The sequence below is a fragment of the Anolis sagrei genome, chromosome 1, assembly GCF_037176765.1.
Source record: "Anolis sagrei isolate rAnoSag1 chromosome 1, rAnoSag1.mat, whole genome shotgun sequence".
Lineage (NCBI taxonomy): Eukaryota > Metazoa > Chordata > Lepidosauria > Squamata > Dactyloidae > Anolis > Anolis sagrei.
This window is the reverse complement of record NC_090021.1, coordinates 192252706-192270390: the sequence shown is the minus strand read 5'-3', so window position 1 is coordinate 192270390 and position 17685 is coordinate 192252706. Positions and strand designations below refer to the sequence as shown.

The 17685-nt window shown below is 41.5% G+C and overlaps 2 protein-coding genes across 2 annotated transcripts in view; one reads left to right on the top strand and one right to left on the bottom strand.

The window, feature by feature from the left end:
- CIR1 (corepressor interacting with RBPJ, CIR1) overlaps positions 1-2318 on the bottom strand; it is a 37413-nt gene extending 35095 nt beyond the window's left edge. Inside the window, exons 1-2 of the mRNA XM_060779303.2 lie at positions 2115-2318; positions 21-115 (exon numbers count right to left, since the gene is read on the bottom strand). Of these exons, the coding sequence (XP_060635286.2) occupies positions 21-115; positions 2115-2186 (167 nt within the window). The 5' untranslated portion in view covers positions 2187-2318. The remainder of the gene's footprint in view (positions 1-20; positions 116-2114) is intronic.
- A 40-nt stretch (positions 2319-2358) lies between these two features.
- Positions 2359-17585, top strand: SCRN3 (secernin 3). Its single transcript, XM_060779315.2, has 8 exons — positions 2359-2474; positions 4999-5170; positions 5727-5908; positions 7136-7335; positions 9793-10005; positions 11755-11917; positions 12631-12811; positions 14637-17585. The coding sequence occupies exons 2-8, from the start codon at positions 5000-5002 to the stop codon at positions 14790-14792; spliced, it is 1266 nt and encodes a 421-aa protein (XP_060635298.2). The 5' UTR covers positions 2359-2474; position 4999; the 3' UTR covers positions 14793-17585.
- The last annotated feature ends 100 nt before the right edge of the window (positions 17586-17685 follow it).

Sequence of the window (17685 nt, the reverse complement as noted above, 5' to 3'; positions counted from 1 at the left end):
ACATTAGATAAAAAGATCACCTGTTGTCATAAGATTCCTGTTCCTTAACGTACTGCTGCATTAACTCTTCTTGTTTCTTCTTGTCGTAAGATATTTTCTGTTCCGCCATCCATACCTAATAGACACAAATTTGAATTTGTTTTCAGAAGTCCACGTTGTAAACTGATTAAATTCAAATATTGCAATCTAGACATTTGAAAAGACTGCTAAATATATTCACATAAAAAGTTTAAATAATATTCAGACTACCAGTATACCAGCCAATTTTTTTAGAAGCAGTCTAAAAGTGAGACAACTTAGTAGACTCATTTATGGTAAGAGATGACTAACAAGAAAATTAATTTTGAGTAGAATAATGACCATATCTTTAGGTCCTCTCACCCATCTGTATGCTACACAATACTTCAGAGTAAACCTTCTAAAGATGTATGTGAAATAGAAGTCACAAATGTATTGTCGAAGGCTTTCATGGCTGGAATTACTCAGTTCTTGTGGGGTTTTTTCGGGCTATATGGCCATGTTCTAGAGGCATTTCTCCTGACGTTTCGCCTGCATCTATGGCAAGCATCCTCAGAGGTGACCTCACCGTGAGTCGCCCTAGGCTGAGAACGGCGGTTAACAAATGCAAAAATGCAAATGCAGTGGTTCTCAACCTGTGGGTCTCCAGATGTTTTGGCCTTCAATTCCCAGAAATCCTTACAGCTGGTAAACTAACTGAGATTTCTGAGAGTTTTAGGCCAAAACACCTGGGGACTCACAGGCTGAGAACCACTGACTTAGGCAGACATACTGTACAATTGGCTCTTCCACCATTTCCAACTGGGTGATTCTGGGTAATGTCAGCAGGGAACTGGGGCCAAAGAAGAAGCTACTACATTGATTTAAATAAAATCATCCTGAGGATGTAGAGATGCCATGATCTGGTGCCTTATGGATAGTGGTTCTCAACCTGTGGGTCCCCTGATGTTTTGGCCTTCGACTCCCAGAAATCCTAACAGCTGGTAAACTAGCTGGGATTTCTGGGAGTTGCAGGCCAACTAAACTAGCTGGGATTTCTGGGAGTTGAAGGCCTGGTGGCACCGTGGGTGAAAGCGCTGAGCTGCTGAGCTTGTTGACCGAAAGGTCACAGGTTTGAATCCGGGGAGCGGCGTGAGCTGTTAGCCCAGCTTCTGCCAACCTAGAAGTTTGAAAACATGCAAATGTGAATTGAACAATAGACTCTGGCAGGAAGGTAACGGTGCTCCACGCAGTCATGCCGGCCACATGACCTTGGAGGTGTCTATGGACAACGCCGGCTCTTTGGCTTAGAAATAGAGATGAGCACCACCCCCCAGAGTCTGACACAACTAGACTTAATGTCAGGGGAAACTGTTACCTTTAAATATGCACATCATGGTTGTTTGGATACCCATTTGAGTGATAGACACTACCACAGATAGGCTTTTGCTATTTTCTTGGATTTCTCCTAAGGATTTCACGCTGGCTCTTTGGCTTAGAAATGGAGATGAGCACCACACCCCAGCATCAGACACGACTGGACTTCATGTCAGGGGAAAACCTTTACCTTAGGCCAAAACTGCTGGGGGCCCACAGGTCGTGAACCACCGCTTTAGGATATGGAGACCCCTGGATAATCCTTGTGAGTATGAGCCAGCCCTCCAGTTGTCTGTCAACCCATGGTGAAGATGACCCACTGAATGTCAAAGGTTTTTCTTAAGGAGGTGGTCTTGCAGGTTCCTTCCTTTGAAATTTAGCCTGTGGCACCTTATATCCATTGATGCTTTCCCATCTAAGAACCAGGGGTGACTTTTTTATCTGGTGCCTTTAGGGCAGGTATGGGCAAACTTCGGCCCTCCCTCCAGGTGTTTTGGACTTCAATTCCCACAATTCCTAACAGCCTACCGGCTGTTAGGAATTGTGGGAGTTGAAGTCCAAAACACCTGGAGGGAGGGCCGAAGTTTGCCCATACCTGCTTTTAGGGTATTTTGGGAAATCGATAATTCCCCTGAAGGCTGACCAGGAAGGGGGCTTTGTCCCCTCGGGATGGGGAAAAGGGGGTGCCCTGCCTCTGAGGGGGGAAGGAAAAGGGGCGGGGGCAGGAAGAGGAACCTCACCTTCTTGATGTTGGACTTGGAGGCCGGGTGGAAGTCCTTCTTGCACATGAAGTTGGCGAAGGACTTCCCCATGATGGCGGCGAGCCGGCACTTCTAGGGGAGCAGCAGAGGCCGAGGGAAGGAGGCCACCGGTGTTGACAGTCACCGGAGCCAAGATTTGAGCCGGAGCTTCCGGGGTGGTGACGCAACTTCCGGAAATGGGCGGGCGGAAGGAGGGCTGCTTGCTCGCCCCGCCCTCTTCCTCCTCCTCCTCCTCCTCCTCAGTCTGCGTCAGCCTCGTCAGTCTCCGGAGGGGAGCTGCGTTGGTGCTGAAGCGAGGCTGAGGGAAGAGCACGGCAGGCCGAATCCCTGCGCGAGAAGGCGAGTGACGTAGTAACCCGCCGCCATGATGGAAAGGCTTGGCTTGAGCCCCGCATCCGCCATCTTCCCCGAACTTGCTGTAACACTGAGGGCCCTTCCACACAGCCCTCTATCCCAGAATATCAAGGCAGGAAATCACACAAGATCTGCTTTAAACTGGAATGCATGGCACTGTGGCCTCAGATAATCCTGGGTCCTTCCACACAGCCCTCTATCCCAGAATATCTTGGAATATATGGTAGTGTAAACTCAGGGCCCTTCCACACAGCCCTCTATCCCAGAATATCAAGGCAGGAAATCCCACAAGATCTGCTTTAAACTGGAATGCATGGCACTGTGGCCTCAGATAATCCTGGGTCCTTCCACACAGCCCTCTACCCCAGAATATCAAGGCAAGAAATCCCACAGTATCCCGTTTCAAAGCAGATATTGTGGGATGTTGTGTCTGGTGGGGACGTGAGACAGGGCCTTTTCTGGGGTGCCCCCCCCCCGACTCTGGAACACCCTCCCCAAAGATCTGAGTCAGGCCCCTATGTTGCCAGTCATTAGAAAGAACTTGAAGACCTGGCTGTTCCGATGTGCCTTTCCACAATAGGAATCCTCCAATAACAAGTCCCAGAAGCACTTTACTAGAAATTAAGATTGCTGGCGCACTGCACTTACCCCATAATCCTTACGTATCACCTGTCACATCAGCACTTTTATCTGTACCCATTACTCAGGCCCGGCCCACTTTTATTGTCCTGTTGTATTGTTTATTGCTTGTTTTTTAATATTGCTTTAACTGTTTTTAATTTGCTTTAGGTTGTGTATTGTTATGTTGTGTTTTGAGGCCTTGGCCTTAAGCCGCATCAAGTCCTTTGGGAGATGCTAGCGGGGTACAAATAAAGTTAATAATAATAATAATAATAATAATTTTCTGCCTTGATATTCTGGCCTCTGTTATCTGTGGCCTCTTCCACACAGCTGAATGAAATCCCGCCTTTTCTGCTTTGAGTAGGAATATATGGCAATGTGGACTCATCCCAGGATCTGATCCCAAGTTTTTTGTTTATCCCAAATTATATGGAGTGTGGACTCACATAATCCAGATTAAAGTGCAAAACAGGTATCAGATCCTGGAATATAGGGCCTGTCTGGAAGGGCCCTCAGATAACATAGGCCCCTTCCACCCAGCAGAATAAAATCCCACATTTTCTTCTTTGAACAGGAATATTTGGCAATGTGGACTCCGGGGCTTTCCAGACAGGCCTGATATCCCAGGATGTGATCTGATCCCAAATTTATTTATTTACTTTATTTATTTAACTTTTATACCGTTACTCCCAATTTGGCTCGGAGCAGTTTACATAAGCAGATTAAAACAAAACAATTAGCTTAAAAAATAACAGTAACAAAACAATAGGCGGCAAGAACAGGCATGGTCCAGGTTGTTCACCCGTCAAAAGCTTGCCAGAAAAGAAAAGTTTTACAGGCTTTCCGAAAAGCAAGTAGGTCTCGGATGGTTCGAGTTTCAAATGGCAAGGCATTCCATAAATAAGGGGCTATGATCGAGAAAGCTCTATGCCTAGTAGATGACAAATGATAGGTCCGGATGTTAGGGACTGCAAGCAAATTTTGGAGTAATCTCTGGGGTTGGTAGGGGCATAAGCGGGCCCTCAGGTACGCCGGCCCCAGACCATGTAAGGCCTTAAAGGTTAGTACCAACACCTTGAAAGTGATCCGGTATTCAATCGGAAGCCAGTGCAGCTGTTGGAGAATTGGAATGATACGACACCTCACTGGCACTCCTGCGAGAAGACGAGCCGCCACATTTTGCAGCAGCTTCAGTTTCCGGATCACTGACAAAGGAAGGCCAATGTAGAGGGCGTTACAGTAGTAGCCGCCTTTCTCAGCCGTACGGCAACTCAAGGCAGGTTACAGACTGGCACAATTTGATGTCAGGCATTCATAAAAGTGCCATTAAAAACAATCAACATTACAATATAAAACATAACTAAAAACCGTTAAAGCATATAATCATAGTCATCTTGTTAAAAATGTTATCCAGTAACATCGTCTGGCCATTCCATGTTCATCATTCATAGTTCTGTTTTATCTGTTCCGCTGCATTCTCAAAAGCTTGCTCAAAGAGCCAGGTCTTGACTTTTTTCCGTAATGTCAGGAAGGAGGAGGCCGATCTAATACCTCTGGGGAGGGAGTTCCATAGCCGAGGGGCCATCACTGAGAAGGCCCTGTCCTTCGCCTCTGCCAATCGCACTTGCAAGGCAGGCGGGATCAAGAGCAGGGCCTCCCCAGACAATCTTAAATGGAGTGACACACCTGCAGTACATAGACCTGCTCACATAGTTTGTGTATGCATTCCACATTATTTATATTGCAGATTTTGATTGTGTAACAATCCAAAATTGAGAATCTAACCTATTTTATTTTTCATAGAACTAATAACATAATAGAAATTTACCATTATCATTGTGTCATGCTGACAAAATTGTAGCTGTTTGTTGTATTCATTATATTCCAGAATGGCTTTCAGGAGCCTTGAACCCTCTTCCTGTGATACTTTTGTGGCTCTGCCTCCTGCCACAATTGGCAATAGGATCATCTTTGGTAAGAACTCAGATAGACCCTCTGATGAAGTCCAGGAGATTGTGTACTTCCCTGCTGCAACTCACAGCCCAGGAGAAAAAGTTGAGGTAGGAACAAAATCTTTCTAAAGCATCAGTGTCTAGGAAGATTATAAAATAATGTCACAATGTTTTTGCTGTCTGTCTAAAGGATGAAATGATGAGACAAATATTTTATGCCCAAGGAAAATTACAAGCTGGTGCATGAATTAAAACTCATCTGTGTTAGCAAAATGAAAAGATTCGGCAGCTGTGTGGGTGAGAGAGATGGCCATTAAACAGTGAGTGCATCGGTAGTTAGAGGATTGAAGTTAATCTTTTACTGGAACTCCAGTGTAGATAGGAGAGGTAACGGGGCATAATCTAAATCTGTCTACACTCTAGGAAGGTAGAGAGAGAAGTCTGGAATGAGAAGAGTTAGAGAAAGATCCTGAGAATATCAGTCTATTTCACAGAGCAGAGGCAGGATAGTTTGCATAAAAAGGAAAGAGTTTCAGGTTACCCTGACTTTTTAAACCCTGTCTGCTATTTCCCACCACCACAGTGAGGCACCCTTCTTGTGCAGAGTGTTGTTACATTCCAGAAGGCTGGTGGGATGTATGTTACAGAATTATCTTTCTTGCAGTGTACTTACATTGAAATTGAGCAAGTGCCAGAAACATATGCAGTTGTCCTGAGTCGTCCATCATGGTTGTGGGGTGCTGAGATGGGGGCCAATGAGCATGGAGTTTGCATTGGAAATGAAGCAGTGTGGGGGAAAGAAGAAGTCCACGATGAGGAAGCACTCCTAGGCATGGACCTTGTCAGGTTTGGAGAAGATTTGTTTACGTGTTTTTGGTTTTTCATAATATGCAGAAAGTGGGAAACAACTTGATTGTTCATAGCCAAATGGATATACAACTTTTTCATAGTCCGGATATTATGAATACTCTTAGTATCTTGTAAAGATGGCACTGTAATTGTTCATTACATAAGCAATAAATGGGAACATTCTGCTTAATTTTAATAGAAATATTTAAAACACCCCAAACTCACAGTGTTTTGTTTTTCCAGTATTTTGTGTAATATCTCTCTGCAGTGGAAACCTAGCATCCTGCATTGTGATTATAGATGTTCCCTCTGTTCTATATATAGGCTTGAGTATCCCTTGTCCAAAATGCTTGGGACCAGAAGTGTTCCATATTTTGGATGTTTTTCAGATTTTGGAACATTTACATATTCATAAAAGAATATCTTGGAGATTGAGCAGAAGTCTAAATGTGAAATTCATACATACTTTATACATGAAATTAGAAGTTAATTTCATGCCTAATAGTTTTAGTAATTTTGTATATGAAACAAAGTTTGTACATTAACCATCCAAAAGCAAAAGTGTCACTTATCTCAGACACTCGTGTGGGCAATTTTGGCATTTGCAGCATTTGGGATTTCTAGATAAGAGTACTCATTTACTGATGTTTGTTTTTATGTTCCTTTGGGATATTCTCAACTAATGGTGACTTTATCATGGGATTTTTTCCCCCATAGCAATATTTATTAGGGGGGGCTGCCATTGCTCTGGGCATTAGAACTGAAAGAAATGCCCCTTTGACTCCCAGGATTGAGGTCAGGCCTTTTCCCAGGCAAACAGTCACATGCCCCAAAATCTTGTCACCTCTATCCATTCATCTTTCTTGGAAGAAGCTTCTGCTTCACTTAACCCTCTACATAAAAATTTGCCAGCATAATGCACTCCAACACATTTTATAATACAGGCTTTTATTTTATTTTTTGGCACATGTACCAATGTTAGATACATGGTAACTGGATACAGGGATGGTATGTTGTATATGTAATTCTTTTTTTGATACCCCCTCCCCCCTTTTTGGACAGTAGTTGTGGTGAGTCTTGTTACAGGACATGAGATGTACATATATTTGATAGAATAATTGTGTCTGATTTATACCTCATTGTAACTGTGATTGAATTCAGAGTTGTTTTAAAGGATTTAAGAATAGATTCTTACAGAAAGCTAACATGTTGATTTGATTTTAGGCTTGGTCTTGAAAGAGCTGATACAGCAGAAAAAGCTGTCACTGTCATTGTTGACTTGCTGGATAAATATGGCCAAGGTGGAAACTGCATGGAGAGTCACATGGCATTTTCATACTATAATAGTTTTCTAATAGCAGACAGAAAAGAGGCTTGGGTATTGGAAACTTCCAGAAAGTACTGGGCTGCAGAGAAAATAGGAGGTATTATTACTCACCTAAACTCAAATTCAACTCTGTTTATTAGATATGCATTTATAACTTCAAATGCAATTGTCTTGTTATGCTTGAACATGTATCTGCGTTGATTAAAGTGGTGTAATTGCTGCTACTGTGGTTTCATGGAAAGCAGGACCACTTCTCTATACATGGTTATATTTTTACTAGGAATTGCTTTTGTGTAGTACAGACTGAATAAACAAGGTTAAACTGATGGAAAATTATAGTGAGGATGTTGCTTCTCATGCTGATTTACATTCCCTTGGCCATGGCCATTGCTTGAATCTCCCATCTTTCTTTTCCCATTGCATCCTCCAGTTCTCACTTTTAGCTATTTCAAACAAAATATATATACAGTAGATGTGAGTTTGATTTCAGAATTGGCCAAAATATATTGACTGCCATTTAAGTTCAAAGGCAGCACTCTAGATATTGACTGGCATTCTGTTAGGAACACACATAATACCCATGCAGGGAAATTTCATAGGCTTTTCAGTACATCTTTGTGTGTATGCCGGCTGAGTATCCCTTCTCCAACATACTTGAACAGTGTTCTGTATTTTAGATTTTTAAAATTTTGAAATACTTGGATATACATAATAAGATATCTTGGAGATGGGACCTAGGTCTATAAACAGATTTCATGAATGTTTCATGCATACTTTATACACATAACTCAAAGGTAATTACATACACCGTGTACAGGCCATCCCCAAGTTCCAAACAAAGGCTCTATAGCAGTGTTTCTCAACTTTCCTAATGCTGCAACCCCTTAACACAGTTCGCATGTTGTGGTGACCCCCAACCATAACATAATTTCGTTGCTACTTCATAACTGTCATTTTGCCACTGTTATGAATTGTAATGCAAATATCTGATATGCAGGATATATTTTCATTCACTGGAGCAAAATTGGCACAAATACCCAATACACCCACATTTTTGAATACTGGTGGGTTTGGGGGGGGGGGCTGATTTTGTCATTTGGCAGTTGTAGTTGCTGGGATTTATAGTTCACCTACAATCAAGAGCATTCTGAACTCCATTAACGATGGAATTGAACCGCACTTGGCATACAGAACTCCCATGACCAACAGAAAATACTGAGAGGGTTTGGTGGGCATTGACCTTGAGTTTTGGAGTTGTAGTTCACCTACATCCAGAGAGCACTGTGGACTCAAACAATGGTGTATCCGGATGAAACTTGGCACGAATACTCAATATGGCTGAACGTGAACACTGGTGGAGCTTGAGGAAAATAGACCTTGACATTTGGGAGTTGTAGTTGCTGGGATGTATAGTTCGTCTACAATCCAAGTGCATTCTGAACCCCACCAACAAGAGAATTGGGCCAAACTTCCCAAACAGAACCCCTATGACCAACAGAAAATAATGTGTTATCTGATGGTCTTTGTCGACCCCTCTGACATGCCCTTGCAACGCCTCCAGGGGTCCCAACCCCCAGGTTGAGAAACACTGCTCTATAGGTTTGTTCTTAAGTTGAATTTCTATGCAAGTCGGAGCAGATTCATTTTTTAAGTGAAACTCCAAATTAATATATACACATATTTGCTTTGGATGGCACAGGTAATGATTGACACCCCTGTGGTGTTTGTTTCAGAAGATTTCACTTCAGTTTCTGTCCCTCTGATCATTGGATTTTTAAAAAAATGGCTTGTTGCGGAAACAAGGATTGATGATAAAGCTTCAGTGGAGACACCTTTTCCTTGTGATTCTTTCAGGAGTGAATTTCCCTTCCTAGGGGTTGCTCTCTTTCACTTCATGTTGTCTCACCCCGTTCTTAACTATAAGTCGTTTGTAAGATGGATGTTCATAACTTGGGGGTGCCTGTATTTGATAATTTTGTGCATGAAACAAAGTTTCTGTACATTGAACCAGCAGAGAGCAAATATATCACTATCTTAGCCACACAGGTGGAAAATCTTGGATTTCAGAATTGCAGTGGTACTTAACGTGTATAGGCCTAACATACTGTCTCATGTGGAACTACCACACTACATTGAACCATACAGGATAGCAGCCGTTGTTGGACTTCAAATCCCTGTAGCCTTAGTTATTATAGTTGTGAGAAATGCTAGAAGCTGAAGTTCAGTAGGAATCTGAAGTTCCTGCCCCAAATTTGTGATAACTATAATTTTCCTAAGGTAAATTATTGTTATGACTGTAATTATGTTTCTGCTTTATAATAATCTTGCACAATTCTGTTCCCTACACTTGATAATATCACTTGCTATAAGTTTTCTAGATAGAAAGAAAGGCAGAGAACAACAAGCAAGTGACACATAAATCCATGTAGTTGGACTTAATGTGCTTCCTAATATCTGTTGGTATAATCTAGAAACCTAACTAAATATTTTAGCCAATTCTGTGCTGTGAAGAACCTTATTTTAACATTTGAATTGGTTTCACATTTTTCAACAGAAGGAGTAAGGAATATTTCCAACCAGCTTTCAATAACAACCAAAATTGATCGTGAACATCCTGGAGTCAGGAGTTATGCTACCAGCCAAGGCTGGTGGAATGGCAAAAAAGAATTTGATTTTGCTGCCACTTACTCATATGTAAATACTGCCAGGATGACTACCACAAGAGGCAGATATTGTGAAGGCTATAAGCTTCTAAAAGAATACGAAGGTACCTTTGTTAAATCACGAGACTACATTTGTAGGTATAGATAATCGGCTAAGACTTCTCTCTCTATAATATACAACTATTGGTAATGTGCAGATTTTATGAGTTACTGGAGAGATAGAGTTTAAAAGGTTTTGCTTCCCTCCCCCCCTTTTCATTTTGAAGGTTATGTATTTCTAAATTAAACCTCTGTGACTATTTTATGATTGTCAGTATGGCTGGATCCTGTGTGTCCTGTTATAGCAGTGGTTCTCAACCTGTGGGTCACTGGATGTCTTGGCCTTCAACTCCCAGAAATCCTAACAGCTGGTAAATAAACTGGCTGGGATTTCTGGGAATTGTAGGGCAAAACACCTGGGGACCCACAGGTTGAGAACCACTGTGTTATAACAAAGAGACTTAATCTCTAAGATTGAATATATATATACTGTCCCTCACTCAATAGTCTTATGATATTATTTCCACAGGTCTTCAGTATTTTGTCTCAAACTTTACACGGTAACTGAGTGAGTTTGGTTCTTATTTCCCAATAGTTACTGTTTGTCTCTCATCAAACTTTGAGGGCCCTGGCCTTAGAACAGGGATATAGCAATATAGGCTCTAAAGAAGAAGTACACTATCCTTTGAACACTTCCAGCATCTGATTCTTACAGCAGCTCTTAACTTTGCATTATTCTCTTACTATATGGATATCAAAATTGCATAAAAAACCACATACACATTGGGAGGAAAATTAAAGCCAAATAAAATTGCACCCCTGTGTTTCAGTTTTCATTCTGCTGAGCCCTGTCACCCAAAATTGCTGCAGCTATTTTGTACTTCCTACTGGATTACGTACAGCTATAATACCCTTGTGATCATGCAAATCCTACACTCATTTGGGGAATTGTAGGTTCTGAATACTGAACATTTTTAATACCTGTGCAATGCAAAGGCTTTGTTGAGGTTCTATCAGATACTACATTGTAAATCCCCATTTTTCTGGTACTTACCTCAGTTGTTTTAAGTCTCACCAGGTGTTCAAGTTATCAGGCTGATACTGTTTAAGTGTTTTCCCCATACCTGAAGGAAATCATTATTGTAAGACACTAGTCTCTGCAGATTTTACTTTTGGTTGTTAAAAAGAAATCTTCAAAAATTGGTGTAGAGGATTTATTTTTAATATTAAGATTGTTATTTTCAAATGGTCATGGAGCATTAGAAATTTATGGGGGGAAAGTTGGAAATCTAAATTGGAAAACTAAGTCTGTGTGTTGAAAGAAAGAGAGGGATTTAGTCAGAGATTTGTGTATTCCAAAATCATATGTAAACTCAAGCTTTTTTTCACTGTGTGTCTCTTAGTGATGAGCTCTTTTCCCCTCTGTCTACACTTCCTCGTGCTTTGCTTGTGTACCAGTTGAGCAAAACGTTTCGAAAACAGAATGCTAGATAGATAAACCCTACATATTATCTGAAAAGGGTAGTTTATATAGAAAAGTGTCCTTGTAACAATGCAAGATTTCCCTGAAGAAAATCTTGTGGAGTTTAAAACAAGTTTCAGTGTTATTTTCTTTTAAGAAATTGATGTTTCATATTTAAACAGTATAATGGCCTGGCTGTTTTTCTGCTATTCCTATTGTAATTATCACATTGTTTAGAACAAGTTTGTAAATGGGTTTTGAATAAGTGTTAGTTGTGTGATTTTAATATATGCAGATATAATGTAAGTGAAAACACTTTTCTGTGAAAATACATGCTGTTTTCTCTTCATAGGGCATATAACAGCTGAGACCATGATGGCAATCCTTCGAGATAAGGAGAGTGGCATTAATATGGAAGGTAGCTTTATGACTACTGGAAGCATGGTTTCCATAATACCGCAAGATCAGAACCTCCCTTGCATACATTTCTTCACTGGAACGCCAGACCCCGAGAGGTAATATGGATAAACTGTCATGAAAACAAAATCCGACTCCTCCTCTAGTTCTGGTGGCGGCAGCAGTGCGTGCACTCTTCTCTTCTGGCTACCAGGTGACCAGTGATGCTCTAGGGCTGCTCTGGAGCCACCAGTGATTCTACAGGACATGGACTAAGATCTCCCCTTTTGCCATTCTACTCAGAATGGGGGATGATACCTTTTAAAATGAGAGTGAATACTGTAACTTACCTTTTATATAAAAAAGAAAAGAACCATCCCCTCTCTGGGCAGATTAATCAAAGGCATTTCTGAATGTCTGGATGGGACAATGATGGTGTTGGCACCAGAAGTGACAAGCCCCCGGGGCAACATTGGCACTTTTCCATCTCATCAGAATGACTCTCGGCTTATCCGTGGGTTATATTACATTCCATCACTTTGGCTCCAAAACCTTCTCTCAACTTATGAATGAGGTCGACTTGTATATGAGTACATATTGATAGATTTGATGGCTAAATCTCAAGGGCAATTTTATTTATTTATTTAAAACATTGTTTATAACACTTAAGGAAGTATAACATGAAGTACGAAATCTATCGCAGCACATATCTCTGATGAATTAAAATGTCCAGTTGGCTTGGATGAGGGTTTTGTTTTTTTTTAAAAAAAGGTACAGGCAATATGTGCACATGTGGTCATTTTCATTTTACATGTTTTATTTTACTCTCTAGGTCTGTCTTTAAACCTTTTATATTTGTGCCAAATATTAATCAGCTACTAAAAACAAGTTCTCCAGTATTTGGTCCTGAGGATCCCGTTAAACAGCAACCACGCTTCCAAACTAAGCCAGACAGAAGACATGAACTCTACAAAAAACACGAAAGTGCAGTTCACTTAATAGAATCCTCTACGGTATGTTGAATTAAGTCAGAGCTGTATAGTGTGAAGTGTGTTAACCTCAAGATAAAACTCTGCAAGAATTTATGCAAGTAATTTATTTATTTATTTATTTATTTATTTGATGCACTTATTAACCGCCATTCTCAGCCCTTACGGGCGACTCATGGCGGTGTACAGTACACATAAAAAGACAGTTACAAAGACCAGTATCAACAACATATAACTATACGACAAATACAAACTACATAAAAATCCGCTTCGTCTCTTAGTAGAATCATAGCCAGTCTCATCTTCCTTATACCATTCCAGTTCTCATTACCGTAATGTTGTTGCTTAGCACTTAATTAAATGCCCTCTCGAACAGCCAGGTCTTAAGGCTTTTTCGAAAGGACATGAGGGAGGGCGCCTGTCTGATGTGTGCCGGGAGAGTGTTCCACAGCCGGGGGGCCACCACCGAGAAGGCCCTCTCCCTCGTCCCCGCCAGCCGTGCCTGTGACGCAGGCGGGATCGAGAGAAGGGCCTCCCCAGACGATCTCAAGGTCCTCGTGGGCTCGTAGGCCAAGATGCGGTCCGAAAGGTATTTTGGGCCGGAACCGTTTAGGGCTTTGTAGGCCAAGACCAGCACCTTGAATTGGGTCCGGTAGCAAATCGGCAGCCAGTGGAGCTGGGACAACAAGGGCGTTGTGTGCTCCCTGCTACCCGCTCCAGTTAGTAACATGGCTGCCGCACGCTGGACCAGCTGAAGCTTCCGGGCCGTCTTCAAGGGCAGCCCCACGTAGAGAGCGTTGCAGTAATCCAGGCGGGATGTGACAAGAGCGTGTACCACCGTGGCCAAGTCAGACTTCCCGAGATACGGTAACTTTACCTATAAGTAACTTTACCTATAGAAGGATTACATACTTTATAGTTCAGTTTTTGGATGAAGAGATTATTTAACTTTTCAGTCACACATTTCTTGAAAGGTCAAGAGGATACCATGATTAATAACCTCTGGCAAAGCCAGTTAACTCTTTGTGGTACATGTATCTAGTTACTGGCTTTAAACAAGGTGGCCTTTAGTAGTATATTTAATATTGCTGGTACTGTTTAATAACATCACTTAGGCATGCACTTGCATGCTCAGTATGCTACTTTTCCTGTTAGCATCCAGGAGTTGAGAGCAGGATAAATGGCACCAGCAAGAAAAGTAGTATGGGGCGCTTAAAAAAGGGTCAAGGATCTGATTGGCGTTGCTTTCTAATAATTTCCCCCATCAAGTATGCTGTTTTGAAAATTGAGGTGTGCATTAGATTCTATGTTGCATTAGACTTGAGTAAATATGGTAATATGCATGTTATATAAGTATGTGAGTACCTAGTTAACCCTAATAAAATGGTACCAAAAGCCTGTTCTCACATCACAGAGACAAAACACCGCCTCAATCCTTTTTGACCATTCTTTGAAGAGCAGTATTTTGCCTCTAGTGGCAAAAAGGGGGTTTGGAGGTTTTCTGATTTTTTTTATTTGTGGATAAGAGATGTTCAACTTATATGCATCAGTTTAATCCAGGCATAAGCATACAATTCAACCAGTTGTTAATATAGTATTTTAAAATAGAAAAAATTACATGCTTTGCATCCTTTGTAACATATCCCTAAGTTTTACCCTTCACCTACTCATGGGTCATGTCAAAATCCATAATTTTGGCCCCAAGTCCTGCCCTTGGCTTATCCAGGAATATCTATTGTGTAAGGAATCTGCACCTCAGAGATGGATGGGTTGTTAATGTACAGTTATTTTTGGATATGTTGATTTTATCAGCAAGAGTTGTCTTTATTTTAAAATGTCTTTTCTGTAGGAGAAGGGTAAAATCATCATAGAACAGATCCAAAAATTGGAAAAAGAGAAGATTAGCCAAATGGAGACTATTCTACAGAATGGACATCTTGATGCTGATCAAGTAGTTCATCTTTTTTCTAACTGCACGGAAGAAGAAATCTCTGCATATGCCTAATGAACTTTTGCAGTTGCTTGGTTTCACTCTCAACTGCTTGTTTCTCAAAGCAATTTTAGTTTTTGCACATTTATTGGTAAATGAGGAGTTGTGTACGATCATGGATATGTAGCAGTTGTGAATGTGTCACCGGATGTTATGTTTTTGCATCTGCACAATGTATTCCAGATAGTATTTTCAGACTTTTAATTGCACTGTGAAATTGTATGAAACTGCTGTAGTCTTCCCAGTTGCACTAAAGCACTTATATTTTCTAAATACTTAAAAAAATATTGGCTGGAATTCACCAGGTCAGATATGAATCCTTAATCTACAGTTAACCTGCAGTTATTTACGACATGTTCAAATTAATGATCCCTGGGTATCTACTAGTCTGCCTAAATACTCCTAAGGACACCAGCTCCCATCTGATCTTGGAAGCTAAACAGTGTCAGTGCTGTTTAGTACCAATGAATACCAGGTGCTGTAGTTTATATTTCAGAGGAAGGAACTGGCAAAGCTACCAAATGTTCCTTGCTTAAGAAAACCTTATGTAATTAATGGGTTCGCCATAAGTCAACAGGCAACATGAAGACATGTGTACATGTGCATTTATTCTGTAGTTTAGGGGATTCTTAGGGACTGTGAAAGTCCCAATACCCAATTACCGAGCAGTAGCTTCTGTGAAGGGTGCAGGGGTATTTTTCTCTTGCTGCCTGGAAATAGCTAACAGTTCCACTTCTGTGAGCAAGTTCTGGCAAGAGGAGAGATTGTGATTATGGTCCTTCTGCATGTTGCACCAAAGATCACTCATAGGAGTGGAAACATTAGTGAGATGCTTCCTGATCAACAAGGGAACAGATCCTCACTGGCTGCAGTGGTGGCTGCCCAGTAGTGAAGATTGGGAGTTGGAAGGCAGATTAGCAGTCACTGCAGAGCAACAGAACTAGAGCATAGTCATGGGACTGGTATTTGTCTCATATGTTTCTTTCATTTCATACCATTCATTTGGATGGCATAAAATGAAAGACCCCTTGAACGAAAGAACAGGTGAAACAAAAAAGAAAGTTGCACGGTAACCGTTGTTTGGTTTTTGGGCCGTGTGGCTTTCTTCACGTGGCCCAGGGAGTCCTATATACCTCTGAGGATGAGGTGGTGGTGTTTGGGCCAATCAGAGGCCAAGAAAACTGATGTCACCAGGCTATTTAATTGGATGACTGCCCCCAAAGTGCCTATTGTGGGAGTGTCTTTGGTTCTGGCCCATTGCTGCTGCTGCTGCTCTCTCCTGCCTGCCAGTGGTTGCTTGCCTTCCTTGCCTAAGTTGCCTTGCTGCCAGCCAGCAGGGAAAGATTTGTTGGGTTGTTTTTTTGTTTTTGCCTTAGCTTGGCATCTTTTTGTTTTCTTTATTTTTATTTCTTTGTTTTTCTTTAAACGAGCTGGGAGTTTAAAAGGGCTGGGGGTGGGTTTGGGTGCTGAGTGGCGCACATGGGGCTTTGGGGAGAAGGAGATCTCTTTGCTAGCTGCTTTCTTCCATTTGCTTTAATAATACTTTAAAATCTTAGGATGCCTCTGGCTCATGGAGCCTTAGTCAGGGGGTCACCCTTTGCTTCTGTTGGGGAATGACTGAGTGGCACTTTGTGGGGTGGGGTGGCCAGCCAACCACTCCACCACTGAGCTGAACTCATGCTTCTCCCCTTGTCTTCAAGCTCTGTGTTGCCCCACAATATTCTGAATCAATGTTGATGTCTGACCTGCTGTGAATCACCAAGACATGACATGGTAGGCTGGGCTGGCAGAAACATGTCTGTTTAAACCTCCAATCATGGCTAGAATTCACAAAATACATTTTGAAAAAGGTTTCTTTTTGTCCCCAGAAGATCAGTGTTTGTAAAATAAGGGGACAATACTTGCTAATGCTTGTTGCTCCTGCTGCAAAAGCTTTTGAAGAAGTTGCTTGCTGTTGTTATATATATATATTTTTTATTAAGAAGGGAAATAGTGGGGTTAGGTACCGGGCAGTGTGTGTGGCGTGTGGAGCATCTTTGACATTTGGGAGGAAGAAATGGTGCCCCGCCTCTCTCCTGCTGCTGCTGGAGAAGTTAGAGGGCAGGGCCAGCAGAGGAAAGAGGGAATGGTTTAAAGGGGACTTCCTTTCTAGAAAGAAAGAAAATCCCTAAAATTTGGGCGATGACCCAAATGTTTTAAAACTTGGTGGGCTAAATGTGGCCAGCATGCCCTCTATGTGTAGCGATTTTCACCCCTCTAGCCCTAAAAATGAGGGGAGCCTGGGGAGCCCGCCCATGGCCACTGACGGTCCAAACATTTCGTTCTTTTGGATGCAGAATGAAATGCCCATTCAGATAGGCCCCCCGTTTTCGGAGGTGTCAAACAAAAACGGGGCCAAACGAATGAAACAAAATGAAACTGAGCAATTCCATACAAACACATGAGACTACTGGAGCAGCTATGCATTCATAATTGCCCAAGTGGATTCCAGCTGTTATACCAAAGGCAAGTTCTAGTGGGTTTTTTCCTCAACGACTCTGAGAAAATGTTACTGTGAATATACTACTTGGAGAGGGGGGAGATCTCAGCTTTCACTTTGATGGTTTGATTATATAGTAATATTTCAGATCTAAAGGTGACAATATCCTCTCTAGTTAATTCTATTTGTATTTGAGATTGAAGCAGCATGAAGCATAATTTCTGTATAAAAGTTTAAAGCAGGCATATTAAAAACTTAAATAAGATTTAACAAATATTTTGTGCATTGCTCTCCCATTAATAAAAATGTAATAAATATATTACGTTTTTGCTGTCTTCTCCTTTATTGGTCAATACATCTTCCCAGTCCCACTCTCTGCTTTCACATGGGAAAACCTTGAGTTAGTTTTGCTCTCAAAATAGAACCCAT